The sequence below is a fragment of the Maniola jurtina genome, chromosome 3, assembly GCF_905333055.1.
Source record: "Maniola jurtina chromosome 3, ilManJurt1.1, whole genome shotgun sequence".
NCBI lineage: Eukaryota > Metazoa > Arthropoda > Insecta > Lepidoptera > Nymphalidae > Maniola > Maniola jurtina.
The window spans coordinates 1,441,820-1,461,145 of NC_060031.1; the positions used below are offsets into that span (position 1 = coordinate 1,441,820).

At 33.1% G+C, this 19,326-nt stretch overlaps 6 protein-coding genes and 1 long non-coding RNA gene across 10 annotated transcripts in view; 2 read left to right on the plus strand and 5 right to left on the minus strand.

The window, feature by feature from the left end:
- The window catches only part of LOC123881188 (tetratricopeptide repeat protein 30A), a 5,036-nt gene extending 1,836 nt beyond the window's left edge, over nucleotides 1–3,200 (plus strand). For 2 of the 4 annotated variants that reach the window (XM_045929838.1, XM_045929835.1), the window contains exon 2: nucleotides 1,238–3,200. In XM_045929838.1, the coding sequence (XP_045785794.1) occupies nucleotides 1,238–3,172 (1,935 nt within the window). In that variant the 3' untranslated portion in view covers nucleotides 3,173–3,200. Of the gene's footprint in view, nucleotides 1–421; nucleotides 603–757; nucleotides 1,084–1,237 lie in introns of those variants that run through there. The other 2 variants (XM_045929836.1, XM_045929837.1) reach the window with 2 other exon arrangements.
- LOC123881187 (rab5 GDP/GTP exchange factor) overlaps nucleotides 1–6,755 on the minus strand; it is a 27,990-nt gene extending 21,235 nt beyond the window's left edge. The window contains exon 1 of the mRNA XM_045929833.1: nucleotides 6,746–6,755. The gene's annotated coding sequence lies outside the window, so the exon portion shown is untranslated. The remainder of the gene's footprint in view (nucleotides 1–6,745) is intronic.
- LOC123881192 (DNA oxidative demethylase ALKBH2-like) lies at nucleotides 76–4,311 on the minus strand. Its single transcript, XM_045929841.1, has 4 exons — nucleotides 4,138–4,311; nucleotides 3,535–3,714; nucleotides 3,196–3,359; nucleotides 76–249 (listed from the first exon to the last, which is right to left on the minus strand). The coding sequence occupies exons 1-4, from the start codon at nucleotides 4,308–4,310 to the stop codon at nucleotides 101–103; spliced, it is 666 nt and encodes a 221-aa protein (XP_045785797.1). The 5' UTR covers nucleotide 4,311; the 3' UTR covers nucleotides 76–100.
- Nucleotides 4,852–7,006, minus strand: LOC123881189. The gene is made up of 3 exons (XM_045929839.1): nucleotides 6,768–7,006; nucleotides 5,215–6,346; nucleotides 4,852–5,112 (listed from the first exon to the last, which is right to left on the minus strand). Exons 1-3 carry the CDS (start codon nucleotides 6,874–6,876, stop codon nucleotides 4,932–4,934), a joined length of 1,422 nt encoding a protein of 473 aa, XP_045785795.1. The 5' UTR covers nucleotides 6,877–7,006; the 3' UTR covers nucleotides 4,852–4,931.
- A 356-nt stretch (nucleotides 7,007–7,362) lies between these two features.
- On the minus strand, nucleotides 7,363–8,991 carry LOC123881193 (COA8 family protein CG14806, mitochondrial). The gene is made up of 2 exons (XM_045929842.1): nucleotides 8,361–8,991; nucleotides 7,363–7,577 (listed from the first exon to the last, which is right to left on the minus strand). Exons 1-2 carry the CDS (start codon nucleotides 8,646–8,648, stop codon nucleotides 7,368–7,370), a joined length of 498 nt encoding a protein of 165 aa, XP_045785798.1. The 5' UTR covers nucleotides 8,649–8,991; the 3' UTR covers nucleotides 7,363–7,367.
- A 1,829-nt stretch (nucleotides 8,992–10,820) lies between these two features.
- LOC123881037 (MICOS complex subunit MIC10-like) lies at nucleotides 10,821–11,565 on the plus strand. Its single transcript, XM_045929564.1, has 2 exons — nucleotides 10,821–11,065; nucleotides 11,384–11,565. Exons 1-2 carry the CDS (start codon nucleotides 10,981–10,983, stop codon nucleotides 11,530–11,532), a joined length of 234 nt encoding a protein of 77 aa, XP_045785520.1. The 5' UTR covers nucleotides 10,821–10,980; the 3' UTR covers nucleotides 11,533–11,565.
- A 1,386-nt stretch (nucleotides 11,566–12,951) lies between these two features.
- LOC123881038 lies at nucleotides 12,952–15,954 on the minus strand. The gene is made up of 2 exons (XR_006799398.1): nucleotides 13,486–15,954; nucleotides 12,952–13,231 (listed from the first exon to the last, which is right to left on the minus strand). It is a non-coding gene; the product is annotated as an uncharacterized LOC123881038 (long non-coding RNA).
- Nucleotides 15,955–19,326: the final 3,372 nt, after the last annotated feature.

Consider the following 19,326-nt stretch of genomic DNA (forward strand, 5'->3'; position numbering starts at 1 on the left):
TTAGACAGTCAAGTTCCTAAAAGGCTGTGTTCCCGTGAAAGACAGCATTTAAATAATAACTAATTATAATAATAGTCAGCGTTTCAAAAAGGTTAATTATTTATTTTATGAGATTCTTTCGCATTTTACGAAACGTCAAGTTTATTCTTGCGCCCAATAGTTTCTTGCGCGTGGGCAAACTATGATACCAAACTTCGTTCGTTGGAGGATTCATTAGCAGCACGCTTCCATGTTCTAGCTTTAGCATTACTGAAACAAACCAAAATTCAAAATAGGCGTATGTAAAAAAAATGTAATTATTAATTATCCTATAAAAATTAAATAAGTATTAAGAAACAAGCATGAAATGAATATTCATGTTTCTTCCCTTAAAACCGAAAAGAGGTTTAAAACAATTTTAAAGATTTATTTTGTGACAATATGTTTGCTTGGTTGGCCGTTTGGTCACGACGATCACCATGGCAACCTATCTCTAAACAAATCGTGGTGTAACGCAATTTCGCCTGACAATTTTATCTAAACCTGGGAATCACATTATATAAGTACAAATGGATTATTTACAAATATCAGACGGTCAATACACTAAAACTATCTATACAATGGTAAGAAATCTAATCATTGTCATAAATCAATCCTAACACCCGCATAAAAATTCTACAATTCATTTTTTTATTAGGTCAGTCCTAGTCAGTCAAAAGAGCAAAAGAGTTAAATAAATCTCTTTTACCTCACCTCTATTCATAGATATGTCCTTTATTACATTGTTGTTTTCATGATATATTTTACTATCTTAAATCTACAATTAATAACTTTTTATCAGAGGTGCTCGATCCCGACGATAATAAAGATCAACGCCATGGTGTTTTTCTTCATTTTAATCAAAGATAATTCTGTGACATAATCGACCTATCCCTTAAAATCGACCCAACCCATGCGGAAATATTTTGCAAACTATGGCCATATTATTATTGCGATAAACGAAAATTATCAACAAATGCCGTTGTATGATAACAAACTACGGTAGTGACGGTACGCATTTCGCATAACGAGGAAATGTGGCAGATTAACGATACGCAGATAAAGGTCTACGAGTTTATGTAATCTTTTAAGTTAGAAACTTGAAACGTGGTCTTTTGGGGCGTAATTTATATAGAAATAATATTGTCTACTTGCTAATAAAATTATATAAACTTACACGTAAGATTACGTTACTAACAGATATAAAATATTTTCGCAGATAAAAGAATCGAGATACGAAGATGCAATAAAATCTCTCAACGACGCTATCAATTTTAACCCAAATAGGGTGGGATTATCTTTACTTGGTTATTGTTACTTTAGAATTCAGTCGTTTGTAGAAGCGGCCAATTGCTATGAACAACTGTCAGCAATGCACCCCGATGTACCAGAGTACAAACTTTATTTCGCCCAAGCTTTATACGAAGCTTCTATGTTCGAAGAGTCATACAAAGTGACAATGCAAGTAACCGCACCAGAACTAGAAAGAAAAGTAACAAAACTTCAATCAGCTATCAAATACGGCGAAGAAGACACTATAACAGCCAAAAGTCTTGTTGACTCATATCCCCAAGATGATCCAGATAAAGATATTAACCTAGGATGTTTACTGTTCAAAGAGAACCAGTACGAGGAAGCACTACAAAAGTTTTCCAGAAGTTTAAACATTTTGGGTTTCAATGCACATCTGCATTACAATGTAGCGCTATGTTATTTCAGATTAAAAGAATATCCTCAAGCTTTGAAGCATATTACTTTAGTCATCGAAAAGGGTATCAGAGACCATCCAGAGCTAGCTGTCGGAATGCAATCTGAGATTTCTGAAGTAAAATCAGTAGGAAACACATTGACTCTTCATGAAACCGCACTGACTGAAGTATTTAACCTTAAGGCTGCAATAGAATATCAATTGAAAAATATCGAATCTGCAAGGGAGGCTTTATCTGATATGCCTCCCCGCCATGAGCATGAATTGGATGCAGTAACATTGCATAATTTAGCTCTTACTTCGATTGATATGAAACCTACCGATGGATTCGAAAAACTTCATTTTTTACTTCAACAAGATCCCTTCCCGCCGGAAACTTTTGCCAATTTGCTACTCCTTTATTGCAAATTTGAATATTACGATCTCGCTGCAGATATTCTAGCAGAAAATGCGCAGTTCACTTACAAATATTTGACACCATATCTTTACGATTTCTTGGACGCAGTAATAACAAGTCAAACTTCTCCTGAAGAGGCTTTTCAAAAGTACGAAGATATTGCTTCAAAGCATGCCGAACAGTTGAGAAAACTTACTAAAGTAGTTCAAGAAAGTCGTTCTCAAGGTGACAACGATCAGGTGAAAAAAGCTGTTGTGGAATACGAAGAGGCCTTGGAAAGATACATTCCTGTGGTAATGGCTCAAGCCAAAATATATTGGGACAAAGAAAATTATGGACAAGTTGAGAAAATATTTCGCAAATCGGTCGAGTTCTGCAATGAGTCAGATGTTTGGCGCTTGAATGTAGCCCATGTATTATTTATGCAAGAGAACAAATATAAAGAAGCAGCCAGTTTTTACGAACCAATCGTTAAAAAACAGTACGATAATATTTTAGACATAAGCGCTGTAGTTTTAGCCAATCTCTGCGTATCGTACATAATGACTTCTCAAAACGAAGAAGCCGAAGATATCATGCGAAAGATAGAGAAGGAAGAAGAGCAACAAATATTTGAAGACCCGCAGAAAAAATTCTACCACTTATGTATCGTTAATCTAGTAATCGGTACTTTATACTGTGCTAAAGGAAATTACGAGTTTGGTATATCGCGAGTGATAAAATCTCTGGAGCCTTTTAACAAGCGTCTTGGCACTGACACTTGGTTTTATGCAAAACGGTGTTTTGTATCTTTCTTGGAGCATCTTGCGAAACATTTGATCGTTGTCAAAGACAACACAATAAAGGAATGCTTGCAATTTTTAGAAGGATGTGAGATGTATGGGAGGAAGGTGTCCACAGTGATTGAAACTCCATTTCAAGAAGAAGATGCGAACAATAAAGCAAAGCAAACTGTGACTTATGAAGCTAGACTTTTGCGTTACATGTTTTATAAGCTACGAAGCATTGACGATTCAGTTACTATTAATAAGTATGAAGATTTAAAGTAACTATCTAATAAATGCATTCTTACCTGGATATATATTTTTTCTTTGTGGTCCAGGTTTTCTTGCGTCCTTATGTTTCAGAACAAAGGGTCTTTCTTGTCCAAAAGAGATAGAAGCTATGGGCATCGTAGGGTCTAATTCAGGTTCATTATCTCTGTGTTCTCCCATATGGTCTGAACCATTTCTATACCTGTGCCATAATGTAGGTAGTTAGTGCAATAAGTTAGTACATATTTCAAAATCTAACGTATTTACGTATTTCAATCGGGCGAACAAAAACCGATCGTAAAAGTTCGTAAAATTGCTTTTACTTTTCGAAACGAGCAATGAAAAAGATCAAGCACCGTCACAATATTTGAACTTACTTGTTGACTAAAACAAAATCGTATTTAATACCCTTCAGTTTGAAAAGGAAATCTCTTAGCGATAAGACAGGCTGCGGCCACGGCAGGGCCGGCACTGTGGTTCCTGAGTATCTGTATGTTATACCAGGATCGCCGTATGCGACTTGTTGACGAGGCAAAGGATGGACTTTACCAAAAACCCTGGAAATTATTGTATATATTATCGTTTTATTCGCCAATTTAGTATAGTGGCAAGAATCGATATGATTTAACAACAAAATCACACGGAGGCATATCGCCTGCGAACGATGAACGATGACGGAACCGTTCATCGTTCACAGGCGATATGTGCCGTAACTACCGAGAACTGTGCATCTTTCACCGTTCACTGGTATCGTGCATCGTTCATCGCAAAAATCAACGATGGAAAATACCTACTCCGATGAACGGGACACTGTCTAATAAATATACTTATCTGGTTTTACTATCACTGATATATCTGGTAACTGGTACCTATCACTGGTATATCGGTATCAGCGCGCGTTATTGTATTTATAATTTTATTAGACATTTGAGTGGCAACAACTTGTAGTTTCTTTACGATTGTTCTATTTCTATTCTTACTTTACTGTCGCTAAATCTCCTGTAAAATATGTCAGAGTTTCTTCAAGCTCTTGTAAAACTGCATCAGCTATTGCTCGAGGAATTGGCAGTGCATACTCAATATCGAGTCCTTCGTTTCGTGTAGATTTCCATATTACTGAGTTTAAATCTATATCTTCAAGCTTTTGAGTCATAAGTTAATGGTAGAAACAATAGAAGATGGCAACATTTATAAGCAAAGCAAATGAACAAGTTTGAGATTAGTTCACATATTTTTACAGTCTTCTGGAATCAAAAAAATGTATTATGGTCTGCTACGGTTAAAGAGGAAAGCTGCGTTTTTAATTGACTATATTGAACAGTTTACTTGAATTTACTTGAACCATATTTTGCACTACACAAATCACAGTCCGAATAAAGTTAAACTAAAACGCATATACGTTATTGGTCTGTGGTAAAACAGCTGTGCGCTGTCACTAATATTGATAATAGGTATAATGACATTCGGAAAACAAATGTTACCATCATTAATTTTAAAATATTCCTTAAACATTTGGAAATTCTAAATTTAAAAAAAAATCTAGAATGAGAGAAAATCTACTGAATAGAATTTTTTTTTCTAATAAGTATTAAGTACCTATTTGCTACATTTTGTATAATTTCTTCTGAATACTGTTCAATCAAAATTATTATAGTTTGTTGCAATAGTTGAGTAAAAAAGTAAAGGAAAATGGCTGCAAAAATACAAAATATATTTCTCAAACTCAATGTAGGTAGGTAAATACAAATGATGTAAAACTAAAATTTACAAAATCTTAATAAGTTAATTGAGGTCGTTGTGTTGACCTTCTAGTTCTTGAAAGAACAATAATTTTGTTATTCTTTAAAAATGTTTGAAATGCTTGTGACCCAGTAATGCACTTGTTTATGTACTGCCTACGTAAATCTGATAAATCGATATTTGTACTCTGGATAAGATTTGTAGAACTGGTAGAACTAAAACAAAGATTAAAATAATTAAATGCGTGCAATTATCGGTATATTTACATATAGTTAATATCATACGTAAGAGATTACTATATCATTATTTTAGCTTACCTAGAGATGTCTAATAAGCAGTCTTTGTCGTAATACACTGAATATTGCCTTATTTTTCTAATTGTTTCACCATTGTCTAAATCTGTGTCGTATTCATACAACTTTTCTATAAATCCATCTTTATCTTTTACTGTCCAAACACATTCACCAGGAAGCCCTCTTAATTTTGGGGCATCTTTAACTAAAGCAGATAAATCTGTTTCTTCACGATTTTCGTTTACTTCTTTGATCGTATCAAGAGAATGCGATTTATTAGATTCTTGATCAGAAATTCGATGTTTCACTTTACTTGACTGTTTGAGAAATCGATCTATTTCCAATTTTGGGTCAGAACTAAGCAAGTCATTCTTAGTTTTCACTATTAAACGACTGCAATAAGCTTTCAGTTCATTATGTTTTGATTGCCAAACGTAATTTACCAATTTGATAAGATTCCTCTCAGCTTCTTCCTTGTCTTGAGTTAGTTTTCTGATTCGGGATTTTAGAAAGTTATTTTCCTGGTGCGCTATAGTATATAATTGCTGAAAGCCTAAGTAGCGGGACCTGTTTTCCTTCATTTGTTTTTGTGTGTCTTCTATTTGCCTTACAAGTCTTTTTTTGGCCAGTGCCTCTAACGTATACTGCATTCTTATATTTTTATTTTCTTGCATAGTCGCAAATAAAATGTGCCCCAAGTTTCTACGTTCGTGGCTATATTCTTTTAATTTATTTAGTAAAATTAAATTAACATTTTGGGGATTCCGTATGGACGTTGACTGCTGTTTATATTTAGTTATGTAAATTCTTAATTGTTCAATTTTCCCCATGCTCATTTTCAAAATTTTTAGAATGGCAACACCAACTGATTTGGCGGTAAATTTCAAAGTTTGAACCTTGCGCATGCAGTGTTGTTTCATTTCGTGTTTATTGACCGTTTTTATTTTCATTATCGTGTCCAACATAAAATGTTTCTTTCTGTAGTAGGTTAAAACTAAACACGTTGTAGCTATAAACGTTATGTATTGCAATAATATACTTTTATTCTGGTAAACAGACCGAATTTTATTTTCTTTTCTTTCAAATGACTTTTGTTGAATTAGGCTGCTAGAATTTTCTAATAAATGTGCCATTATTTCATTCAGCTTATTAAATTCTGAAAACACAAGTACTCGATAAAAGTTTGACCACCAATTGTTACTTTAAATTACGAAAATGTTTTGGCCACCACACCACCAAACCACATTGAAATCAGCTTATTTAGCCTCAGAAAACGATTTCTTACAAGCATTGAAATATACTTAAATTTTGATGCTTACTAGTTAAAAATATCCATACTAATATCATAAATACGACAGTGTGTCTGTCTGCTAGGTTTTCACTAATTTTGACGAAATTAGGTACAGTACAGAGATGGCTTACATCCTGGTGAAGGACGGGCTACTTTTTATACTGGGAAACTTGTAATGGGGTTTTTAAAAACATAAATCCACGCAGACGAACTCACGGAAATGACCTAGTAATAAATAAACAGCATTTATGCTTTCTCAGAGAGAAAATATAGTTTGTTGGTCTACCTGTTAATTGCAACATATGTGCACTATCCTTTAGGCAAATGTCAATTAAACATAATCCAATCCACATGGCTAAAACCATCCCAAACAGCCAACTTTGGGCTATATACATTTTTCATATAACTTGCTACAAACTGAGCTGTTTTCTCGTAGAGTACAGTTAATTTATTCATTATTTTGATACCGATTTTTAATCCTTTCTAATTCATAGACACAATTTGACATGATGTAAGTTCACTTTGACACAATATGTAAAACGTAAATGTCAAATATTAAAAATAAATAATAAATATGATAAATAAGGTTTTTATTTAATTTAAAAACTTGTTCTTTTATTATTTAACCAACTTTCTGAAAAGGTTGTGTATTATTATTTACAAAACTCAGTGTAAAATCTCACCAGAACTACCAGAGGATACTAGATATGATAATATAGGTACAACAGATTCTGCTATATGCCTTACCTTAGATTTGCTAGAATTTTTTTTTTCATTTTAAACAAGATTTGAATTAAAAAATCAAAATAAATTATTATTATGTATACATTTTACTAAATAATATAATTAATAAATAATTGATCTGTGAAAAAAAACACCACTTATTTTATTTTTCTTTTATTCTAAACAATTTCCTAAATTTAACTTCTAATGCAAGTAATAATAAGGCAACATTCTTTTTGTACCACTCCTTATTGTAATCAAGATGGGTTCTCCAGTTTTTATCCAAGAAAGCTTTATAAAATATGCTCATTTCATCAGCTGTAAGATTGCTCTTGCCTTCGGGGAGGTTGCTTTTTAGGTATGCTTCTCTCTCCTGAAAGGAGTTTGAATATTTTAGTATGAAGCCAATCCTACCTACTGTCAAAGTTTTACTGGTGATGTCATCAGTACAACAGTCAAGCCGCCAGTACAAGTTTGATAGCTTTTAACTCAGAACGACATGAAGATATTGTCTCATACAATACTAGTTTATATTATATTGATACCAGCTATTGATTTATAGAGGTTTTATGTGTGACTGCTATTTTGAAAAAAAAAAAATAGATCAAACGCAGACTAGATAAGTCAAAATCTTCAAAGCCCTTTCAAGTTTATTATTATGAGATTCTATTGTAAATAACTAGCCTGCCACAGCATCACTCGCTTGGAATTTCCGAAAATCTTTCATTCGTAGGGGTCTACTTTATAGAGTGAAATGTGCATGCAACATCTCAGATTTTTAGACCCAGAGGTTTGAGCTGTATGTTGATATGTCAGTCGGTCTTCTTTTTTAAAAATACTACTAAGTAGACGAAATACAAGCTAATTTTAATAAATATAAAAAAAAAAACTTTCAATTGACACCTAAAGGATTTATTAATCATAATGCATATTGGACATGAGGTCCAAAGTGGCTATTGACTCACGCCACTGTCGCGGAAGACCTTTGCAATGTCAATATATAAATAAACTTTTTTTTTACTTCGAATAATAAAGGACAACTTTGGAACTGTGCCAAAATATAGAAAGACATTAGACAATGCCAATGCCTAACTACAAAAGCTGTCAAATACAGGTAGGTATAGAATTTTATTAAATATTTGAAACAAGAGAATACCTTGAAGAACCTTGAATTGTGTTGTGTCCAAAAAACTTGGTTCCATTCCTGTACTTCGCTTCTTAGCTTTCTATATTTCCGTTCAAGACTAGTTTCTTTCGCTGGCTTCCTAAATATGATTCTTCTAAGATTAGATACAGGGTCAGGTGGACCAACCATATCACTTGTTATTTTATTAGGATTTGGAGGTTGTATCAACTTCGACTTCACATCTGGTGTTGTACTTGCATGTTTTGATATAAATATTACGTTGGATCTACAGGCCAGAGTAGCACGGCTTGACAACATTTTGTATTCTGTTAGTGTAGATTTACATTTTACAGCGCAAAATAAATCATATAAACCAGTTTAGTACAGGTACACTGTGATTTAATCAAAAAATGCGCTATGTTTTGAACATTTGAAATGGTTTTGTGAGAAGATTTGTACTGAGCTGACAAATCAATTTTTCTTGTCAAACTCAGCTGACTGTACAAAGTTTAGAAACTGTCCGGGAGTAATAATTTTCCAAAAAATTATATCATAGAAACAAGGCTTATTCAAAGATTCAAAAGAACTTTAACAATTTGTTACGTCCATCACTGAGCAAATTACGATGAAAATTGAAATTTAGTCAACGCAATGAAATAAATATTTTCAAAATGTTAAACGTCAATTTCAGTGCTTGGATGAATTTCAGTGTCATTGTCAATGTTGCCAACGTAGTGCTTTAGGTACCCACTATATACAGGGTGGTCAAAAAGTCGTGGATCAAACGCAATAGGGAGATAGAGGAGGTCATTTCCAGCAAAAAAATTTTCTACAGCATGGCCATATTTAAATTGCCCTAAGAGTTATGAATATTTTTGGGTTTTTTAACAAAATACCAAATTCTCTTACAATTAGACTAATTTAAAAAAAATGTGATAAAAAACAATAAAACAAACGATGTTGTGTCGTTACTAGATAATGTATCAGCACTACAAACCTTCTATTGAGGCTCTGGCTACCAAATTACAAGAGTAATTAATTTTTTTCCAAAACTTTAAAAGCGTTACCAAAAATTAAATGTCACTTTAAAAGCGCACTGTGAAAAAAAAATGTACTACGGAAAAGTGACCCTATATCAGAAAAACTTGCTGATTTAATGCCAATTCAAATGAGGTATAACACATTACTCTTTGTTTCGTAATTCTGGTATTATAATCGTTTTTTCATATCAAGGTGCAAATTTCAGTAGATTAGTTTAATACAAAAAAAAATTGAATATTATCATGCTGCTAGTTAAACTGCTAGTTTTTTGTACGTTGGAATACTAGAAACATCACTGCTTGTTACACTTTGTAAAATGAACAGAAACTCTTCACTACCACCACATGCCAGAACTACCCAGAACGCCCGTCTTGCAAGTAGTTCATCTTTTCTAGGAAACAAAAGGATAAAGAAACTATGCCTCTCTTTCACACTAATCATTCTTCCTTATTCCAACAATGCAAATAGAAAGGATGATTAGTGTGAAAGAGAGGCATAGTTTCTTTATCCTTTTGTTTCCTAGAAAAGATGAACTACTTGCAAGACGGGCGTTCTGGGTAGTTCTGACATGTGGTGGTAGTGAAGAATTTCTGTTCATTTTACAAAGTGTAACAAGCAGTGATGTTTCTAGCATTCCAACGTACAAAAAACTAGCAGTTTAACTAGCAGCATGATAATCTTCAATTTTTTTTTGTATTAAACTAATCTACTGAAATTTGCACCTTGATATGAAAAAACGATTATAATACCAGAATTACGAAACAAAGAGTAATGTGTTATACCTCATTTGAATTGGCATTAAATCAGCAAGTTTTTCTGATATAGGATCACTTTTCCGTAGTACATTTTTTTTTCACAGTGCGCTTTTAAAGTGACATTTAATTTTTGGTAACGCTTTTAAAGTTTTGGAAAAAAATTAATTGCTCTTGTAATTTGGTAGCCAGAGCCTCAATAGAAGGTTTGTAGTACTGATACATTATCTAGTAACGACACAACATCGTTTGTTTTATTGTTTTTTATCACATTTTTTTTAAATTAGTCTAATTGTAAGAGAATTTGGTATTGTGTTAAAAAACCCAAAAATATTCATAATTCTTAGGGCAATTTAAATATGGCCATGCTGTAGATTTTTTTTTTGCTGGAAATTACCTCCTCTATCTCCCTATTGCGTTTGATCCACGACTTTTTGACCACCCTGTATATGCATTTTTTGTTAGTAACTTGCCTAGGGCAAAGCAAAAAATTCTATTAAAAATACGTTTATTACTTACTAATCTGGGAAAACGTGACTTATTTTTAGGGTTCCCTACCTCAAAAGTAAAAAGGGAACCGTTACAAAATAGCAATTTTATTTTCACCCATTTAGTGCATTTTTCAGCACAATCTAGACCATTTTTGAGGTCGGCTTAGGGCATGTTTCTGAAAGCAGTTGGCAACATTGGCTATTGTCAAATAAATGTCAACTGTCAATTTTCTTGTGATTTTCTTTCAGTCGAATTACCGAATTATGTAAAAGAATATTTGTTTCTTTCGCAAATATTTTACAATTTAAGGCAGTGCTGGCAATTTGGAGTTAATAAGAACACAAAAAACAATAAACTCACACAAAATGGCGAAGGGCAAAAGGGACGATATGGAAGACGACTTCTCCGCAAAGTTGGACATGTGTTTAACTGATGGGATTGTTAAAACCGGTAAGATCTTTGATAATAGGTAATCCATATAATTTAATAACTAGCAAAAATCCACTGTGATAGCAATGAAGCTAAGCCTACAGAACTACTGAGTATCTACTGAACTTATGTAAAGCTTGACCAGATACAACTTAATGTTTGAAATGATAGGAGTTTGTCTTACTATAATTTTATTATCAAGGCCAGTTATTCATTATCAGGTCACGTAAATAGAAGTAGGTTAAGTCCAGCCAGGCAATAATATAGATTTGTATTTCTATTAAAAAGAAAACTTGGTGTTTTAAGTAGTAATGGTACTATTAATTGTTATTTTTTCAGGCGGTGGTATGCTACTAGGTGCCCTATCGTCAGTGTTGTTCCTCGGGCGGCGGAGATGGCCCATCATAGCAGGCATGGGCATGGGGATAGGTATTGCATATGCCAATTGTGAATATGAATTAAACCCTAAAAAGAAGAATGCTGCATGAAGACTTGTTTGATTATAGATTGCAATATCAGGTGAATATTGTCTTTATAATTTGATTTTTTTCCTTAAAGAAGACCTAATTGAATTCTTTTTTAATGTGTACAATTAATCTCTTCAATACACATTATGACCACAGAGTACTTAATAAGAGCACATACAGAAAAGTCATTTAAATTCTTATATACTAATATTATAGAGGTAAAGTTTGTTTGTAGGAAGTATTCTCTAGAAATACTGAACTGATTTTGAAAATTCTTTCACAAATAGAAAGCTACATTCTACCTAAATGGCATAAGCTATAATTTATTCTCAAGCACCCATGCGAAGCCGGGGCGGGTTGCTAGTCACTACTTATATGATAAATGCGAAAGTATGTTTGTTCTTCAATCACGTCGCAACAGAGCACAAATTGACGTGATTTTTGCATGGGTATAGTTAAAGATGTGGAGAGTGACATACTACTTTTATCCTGGAAAATGACAATTCCCATGGGATTTTTAAAAACCTAAATCCATGTGGACGACATTGTGGGTATTAGCGAGTAACTTACAATAAGAGCGTTAATGGGTGTGCCACTATAGGTATTTTTCTTGTATTACATGACCAAATGAGTTTGACTCCTGATAACTAGTCAAATAATAATTAGTGATTGCAAAACATCCAATGTGAATATAAGGCACACGACTGCTGTGTACAAAATGGATCGCAGCAGAGCTTGTGTTATTTACTGTACCTGTGCAGACTGCCATGTTACTACTTTAGATTGGACTACTTGTTTTACAGTTACTAACGTTTTGAGCAACGTAAGCAGGAGATGTCAAACTGCCTACTAGCATTTCAATTGGGCAATACATGGTTTTATTTTGAATATGTCCTTAGCATACTTTTAAAAAGCTACTAAAAAACTATTCTTTGTAAAAAAAAAGCTATTCTACCAAGCAAAAAAAAAATTCAGACGAATTGAGAACCTCCTCTGTTTCTTTGAAGTTGGTTGAAAACATGTTTAGTTTGGTAAAACTGAAATTATAGCCGTTCTTGACTGAATTCAATTTGTGAAAATTACCTACAGCAAAATAATGATAACATTGTTTTATTGTTTCAGTTAAGATCACACCAGAGTAAATAAATCATGTGCAAGAAACAGTGCATTCTTATTGACTATAGTAGATAACTTATTTAGAGAATACTGTAATTTTGTGTTATTGTACAAATAATTATTAACAATTATTATTATATTTATTATTTAATAAATGTCTTTTATTTGCATTTATTCCCTTTTCCAGGAATTCAAATCAATTGTACCACCCCCAGTGAATGGCTTGATTAAATGCTGAGAGCCTAATTTACAAGACATGGTGCTACACTAATACAGTTGATAAGGTCTAAGTAGGAACCCTAAAAAAGAAATAAAACACAAAAATCGAAGAACAAATTTTAATAATTTATTGTACAAATTGATACTGGAATAGAGTTAGAGAAATTGGATATAAGTGTCTCTTAAAAGTAGAAATAAAATATATAAACAATTATATTTAATACGAAAAGATGTGAAGCTCTTTCAACAACCCATATACAGACACCCAACATTGTGGTAATAGTACTAAAATTAAACATCGCGCCAAACTTCTAGTACTGTCTGAAGTTCGAACAAGTGCAATGAAGCCTGGAAATGGTGCCGATTCAGGCGCAAATCCTTTAAACTTTTTTTTTTCGTCTGGCTTTACACTGATTAGCCAATGTCAAGTTTGTAGTTATTTACAAGTTAGGGAAACTATATGTATAAGTAGTCCGTCCGTGCCGGCGCCCGCCGACATGCACGCGGCGCCCCTTTAGAGCGCTTCCCAGTCAGTTCCACCACCAATAAACACCAGCAGAACACAGAAACCGGCCACTTCTCACAAAAAAGCACCGCACGCGCGCCAGCAAACGCCGCCACAGACGAAGTCCTTTAAACTTTTTACAGATGTAATTAAAAAACGTCAGGCAAGCTTATTTTAATTTGGGACAGTCAAAGGCTGCCTCGTTTTCAGAGTATTCTAGAAATTAGGCGCAACCTGTGAAAAGACAACAAATAACATACATTTCCTATCCTATTTCATTGAAAAACACAGGTGGAACTTCCATTTCGAACAACTATTGCGTAACCGAGAGACTGTCCTTTATTAATATTCTGTCCCTTTCTAGATAGATTATAGTTGTTTGAATAAGAAAAGGGCTAAAGACATTTTTGGCTTTTCTTTATGAGCCCATATACATTCAGAGGTTACATAACTTTATATTTTATTGATATAGATTTGTCTTTTTCTTACATTTGTATAGGGATGTTGCTTACTCCACAAATCAGCATAGCAAATGTCAAAACGCGCGATTACTATGGCAAATAGTGAAATGTGACGTCATAAACATTTGACATTATTTTTTTAGTTTAATTTAAAACTAACAGGACGTGGAGTTTACGTATTTTGGAAGACCCTCTATTTAATAATACTAATGACATTTTATTTTTGACATAGGCAACATCCCAAGGTTGAAAATGTAATACACAATTTCTATAGACAAGAGAGTATAGAGGTTTCAGGTTTGTAAGGTTGTAAAAATTTCAAAGTATGGTTTAACCATTGATTTTGATCAATGGTTAATCATTGATCAATCAATGATTTTATTTTAATACAATAAACAACAGTCCAGCATGTAACACCAAATAACACAACATTAAGAACAGAAAAATACTTATAATACCCCCAGATGACTGCATGTTACATACATAGTCATCAACACACGCGTCAGGTGTTTTTAGTGTGTTTTGTGTTATAAATATATTTCCGACTAATACATCAATAAAATCAATATTTTTACACAGATTATATAATATACACAACACATAATAATTTAAATAATAGGTATTTATTCACAACAAAAAATGTATTGTAAGCATGCATTTTTAAAATTAACATATATGGCAACATTTATAAATCACTTTGAATTTAAAAATAGTAAAACTTTAAACTTATATTTACAGCACATAATAGGACGAATATAAACAATAATAAATAGTACGACAAAGCAGCAGAGTAATGCAATATTTGAAAAATTGCACCCTAAGTGGGTGTAAAGTGGGTAAAAGTAGCCATTTAGTAACTTCAGATTGGACTCCTTGTTTTGCGATCACTATTTATTTGCGTGAAATATCAAGTGGTTTCAAAATATCAAAATTATTTGCTCTGATATACCTAGTTGGTTTTGTGTTATAGATATTTGATCGTTTGGTCTCCGCTGCTTTGCAAAATAGTGTAAAAGATAACATCACAAATTTACCTACTTAACCACTAATAAACATATCCTAAACATAATCATTTTGGTAAAATATTTGACTAGGAATAACGTTTTAAGGTGAACTGTGTAATATTTTAAACGTAACGTATTTTAACATGAATCGTTTTTTCAGTAAACATTATTTAAATAGAAACGCTCTTCTAGAATATAAACGTTATTTCAAACGGTTGTGTCGTTAACGTTTATCAAAGGATATATTATTCAATATAACGTTATTTAAAAACAAATAGCGAGCTTTTCATAGGTGTCGTGCCAGTACGAAACCGATTAGAAACGAAGCAGCACTAATCATTCCGTCTCCCTCATACACTAAAGACAGGTTTAGTGTGTAAGCGAGAGGAAACGATTAACCGCCATTTTCGATTCTTTATTGGCACGAGTTATACAACTACGTTTTTACTCATGTCCTCCTTTGTATAAAAAGGAGTAAATACATACCCGCGGCTCATATATTTTCAGTTAAAACATCAACACCGATTTCAGTCCCAAATGTAAACAATCTAAAAGTAAATTGAACATATTGTCTGAAAAACATCCCAACCCAAACGAGTCAAAATTTGAGATATTTTGAAAAAAAACTGATACCAGGCGATTACGGTAAAATGACATGTCAACGCAAAAGAAATATCCAGTATATATCAGTAGCTCGATTCCTTAACACCTGCATCAATCATTATTACAATCGCAATTGCAGTTATTGCCTAAAATGATATTCTTGTTGCAACAATACATTTTAGCCAATAGTGAGTGAGCGCCAACCAATCAGAAGTGACTACGATCATGATATTATAACTGTCATTCGACCGCAATCGAGGTTAGTTTTTGCTCAACTTTCCTAATATGAAGCGCTAAAGTGTGAAATGCCCTTCCGGCTTCCGTGTTTCTTGCCACATATAACCTAAACACCTTCAAGGCAAGAGTGAATAGCTATCTAGGCAAGTACAAACCAACCTAGAAGTATGGTAAATTGAACAGTTGAATAGAGCAACTGCCGAGTTTCTTGCTGGTTCTTCTCGGTAGGAACGGCATTCCGAACCAGTGGCAAATTGTTTTGACGATTCAAAAGCACTTGTAAAACTCTACTTGAATAAAAATGTATTCTATTCTATTTTAGACCTTATCATTGCTTTTTATTTTACTAAGCATGATTGTCGTCAAGCGCAAGCCTACGCAATAAAAAAAATCTAAACTTTGATTTGATTGTGGGTTGGAAAGTTTTTCGGTATATACAACCAATTTTTGTTCTTGTGTATATTATAAAGCTGCTAACTCATTACTGTGTTGTGCGATGTAATAACGCAATCTGTCACAATGATCGACTAATCGGTGTCTCGAGCGTCATCCCATAGACCGCAACAACTTGTGTGCACGTCTTCATACAAAATGTTTGATTTCGATATCCTTCTGTTGGGTCCAGACACACAACGCAGTAATGTGTTTCCACCTTAAGACAAAACAATTAACAAATTAATGCTTCTCAAGTACCTACCTACCATCCAAAAAATCTCTTTGTGACGTCAGTGTTTCATACTAATAATACGAGTTTCATGTGTTACTTACAATGAGTGATCGAGTCTTTCTATGAAAAAGGTGTGAAAAATTGGACATAGTAACATTATTATTATTAATTACTAATTGTTTTGCTATGAGGAGTAACGATCGATTAAATTAGTTGTTACTTTAAAACTTCATATAATTTAGTTAACTCGCTTAACTTCGACTGATTGATTGATCAGTCCTTTTGTGTCCTTCATTTCATATACCTACTACACAGCTTTTTGGTCAAATTGTATGCCATTGATAAACATTTTCATTTACTCCCCCCCATCTGTGTTGTAATGTTTTGTATACATAATTTTATATTGATAGTATATATATATAGCTAGTGCTATAATTTTATATAGCTAGTGATAAGCGACCTAGTCAAATAGCTGTACACGAAACTGAACATATATATTATAGTGTAAATAAGGTATTAATTTATTTTTGTATTCTTAAAATTAATGAATTTATATTTTAACTTTTCATATTGTTATTTTAGTCACTATTCAAAATATATATATATTTTTTGTTTAACTACCATTAGAAAATGAAAGTCGGTTTTATGAACTGTAAACTTATTTTAGAAATAAGACCTTAGTATGTTTAAAATATAAGAAAACAGTAACAGTATAAACTTTAAAAATTGTATCATTAGATAATGTACCTAGTTAATTTTAATTTTTTATCTTGCTTATTCATTTTAAATATAATATGTATCTTTCATACTGCATTGAACTAGAAAAATCGTTAGTTAGCATAATATCCTCTTTGTAACTCTTTGTGGTATTTGTACGGAATTTGCATGTAGTGTTTACTTTTAAATGATTTAACATAGTTGAGCATGATAGAAAAACCAATGTATTTATTATAGTTATTAAGTTTATGTTAAATCGCTAGTAAACCTTTAAATAAAAATAAAAATAAAATAAAATATTATGTTGTCTTCTACGTTTAAAAGATAGTAAAAACTTGCGTAGACGTGGGAATATTGTCCGCAGGGGACAAAAGTCCCTAATCTTTTACTATAGCCTTTCGCCGAGCTATTAGTGCATCGGGTGTGTGTCATCGTAGTTTTAGCGATCCATTTAAACCCCCGACCCAAAAAGAGGGATGTTATAAGTTTGACGTGTGTATCTGTGTATCTGTCTGTGGCATCGTAGCTCCTAAACTAATGAACCGATTTTAATTTAGTTTTTTTTTGTTTGAAAGGTGGCTTAATCGAGAGTGTTCTCAGCTATAATCCAAGAAAATCGGTTCAGCCGTTTGAAAGTTATCAGCTCTTTTCTAGTTATTGTCCTCCTCGGACAGTTCCTCGTCTGCGGAGGCCGTAAAGAAGTATCATTTAAAAAAGATTTTAAGTTTTATTTTGATTTGATTCGATTTACTCCTCACAGCAAAATTATTCTAATAAATAGGGTAATACCGTAAACAGGCACTGTTTCACTAATATATTTAATATTATTATCAAAAGTTTGCGTTCGCGCCACCTAGTGCGACAGTATATTATGAATGAAGCGAGATTTCATGATCTATGGATAAGCTAGAGAAGAGTTAAATCCGTAATATATTTCATATTGCCATAGACAATAGCCCTTTTGTCATAAACATTCAAAACGCTTTGTCTCACTCTTACTCATATAACATGACGCATATAAAAACGAGACAAATAAGATATACAAGGGGACAGGATTTCATAGAACAAAATATACATATTTTTATTCATTTCACATTTTAGGTGTCAGAAGTGGGATCGTCAGAAATGAATTTAAAAACATCTTTCTTTTTTTCACTAAAGTCGATTATATTATCTGTGATAATATTTGCCAACCATATATTTTAAATCCTATGTTTACTTATTATTTCCTTAACCTTAACTACTCAATTGATATCAACGTTTGGCACAAAGCTAAACACTATCTGAAAAAGGCTTAGAATTTTTGTCTTTTGAAAATAAAATTATTCCTACACGATTTTTAAAAATGACGAAGTCGCGTAAAAAGTAACAGCTTGGATCAAACTGAGGCGAATTCTATACAGAATGCGAACCGCAATTAGCTGGTACCGAATGCTTCGACTTTATATGGACGTATTCTAATTGGGGCAAGTCGTCGCATACATACATTTCGATTAACGATAACACGCCAGCTCGGAATTCGCGTCAGTGTGACTGAAGCTTAGGTTTGATATTGGTACTGATTCTGAGCGCAACTAAATTTTAGAGTATTCGCATCTTTTTCTTACCTATGTAACAAGAGAAGGACAGACAAACATAATTTAATTTAAAACTGTCAAACCACGCGACTTTAGGTGCCAGTCGTAAACCTGTTTAAAGTAGAGTGCACTACAATTCATTTTCCGTCCTTTTTTAGCAATATTAAACAGAAAGAGATGCAGATACTCTAAATTTAGTTTAGAGGAAAACATCAGAATAGGCGCCAATATTTACCATGCAATTGTAGCACCTATGTCTATGGCAATACGTAACAATTTATTGTCATTACCATCTATGGTGCGTGTAATACTGTAGTTAACTTGACTAGTCGTGAACATTATGACATACAATTTACACCATGCTACCGCCTACCGTGACACTATCAGTTCTATGTGAATAGGCACTATTATATTACTTGGCAGGATGGTGTATTGGTATTACTTTTGAGCAACGACTACTATTTATATAGAAGGCATACATTTTGACATCTCAACCGCCATTTTGGCTCTGTGTCAACTGTCATGTCAAAAGTAGGATTTTAGTCCTTATGGGGCAAGCGACGGGTCTGCCCGCGAAATTCAAATTTTACTTGGTTTTTCCCAATTTGTAAACTAATACGACAACGTAGGCTTATGGCATTTTAATTGCGCCAACGGCAGTATCATCCTTACAGGTTTATATAAAAATCTTTACTTGAAAGGGTCCAGT

Excerpts from the sequence above, each read along its gene's own strand:
- LOC123881189 (XM_045929839.1), bottom strand. The coding sequence starts at position 6,876 with ATGTATATAGCCCAAAGTTGGCTGTTTGGGATGGTTTTAGCCATGTGG. Across the intron at positions 6,347-6,767 it reads ACATATGTTGCAATTAACAG|AATTTAATAAGCTGAATGAA; the intron begins GTAGACCAACAA and ends TTGTGTTTTCAG. Across the intron at positions 5,113-5,214 it reads TGCTTATTAGACATCTCTAG|TTCTACCAGTTCTACAAATC; the intron begins GTAAGCTAAAAT and ends TCTTTGTTTTAG.
- LOC123881192 (XM_045929841.1), bottom strand. The coding sequence starts at position 4,310 with ATGACTCAAAAGCTTGAAGATATAGATTTAAACTCAGTAATATGGAAA. Across the intron at positions 3,715-4,137 it reads GGAGATTTAGCGACAGTAAA|GGTTTTTGGTAAAGTCCATC; the intron begins GTAAGAATAGAA and ends AATAATTTCCAG. Across the intron at positions 3,360-3,534 it reads GATTTTGTTTTAGTCAACAA|GTATAGAAATGGTTCAGACC; the intron begins GTAAGTTCAAAT and ends ATTATGGCACAG.
- LOC123881193 (XM_045929842.1), bottom strand. The coding sequence starts at position 8,648 with ATGTTGTCAAGCCGTGCTACTCTGGCCTGTAGATCCAACGTAATATTT. Across the intron at positions 7,578-8,360 it reads ACAATTCAAGGTTCTTCAAG|GAGAGAGAAGCATACCTAAA; the intron begins GTATTCTCTTGT and ends AACTCCTTTCAG.
- LOC123881037 (XM_045929564.1), top strand. The coding sequence starts at position 10,981 with ATGGCGAAGGGCAAAAGGGACGATATGGAAGACGACTTCTCCGCAAAG. Across the intron at positions 11,066-11,383 it reads TGATGGGATTGTTAAAACCG|GCGGTGGTATGCTACTAGGT; the intron begins GTAAGATCTTTG and ends TTATTTTTTCAG.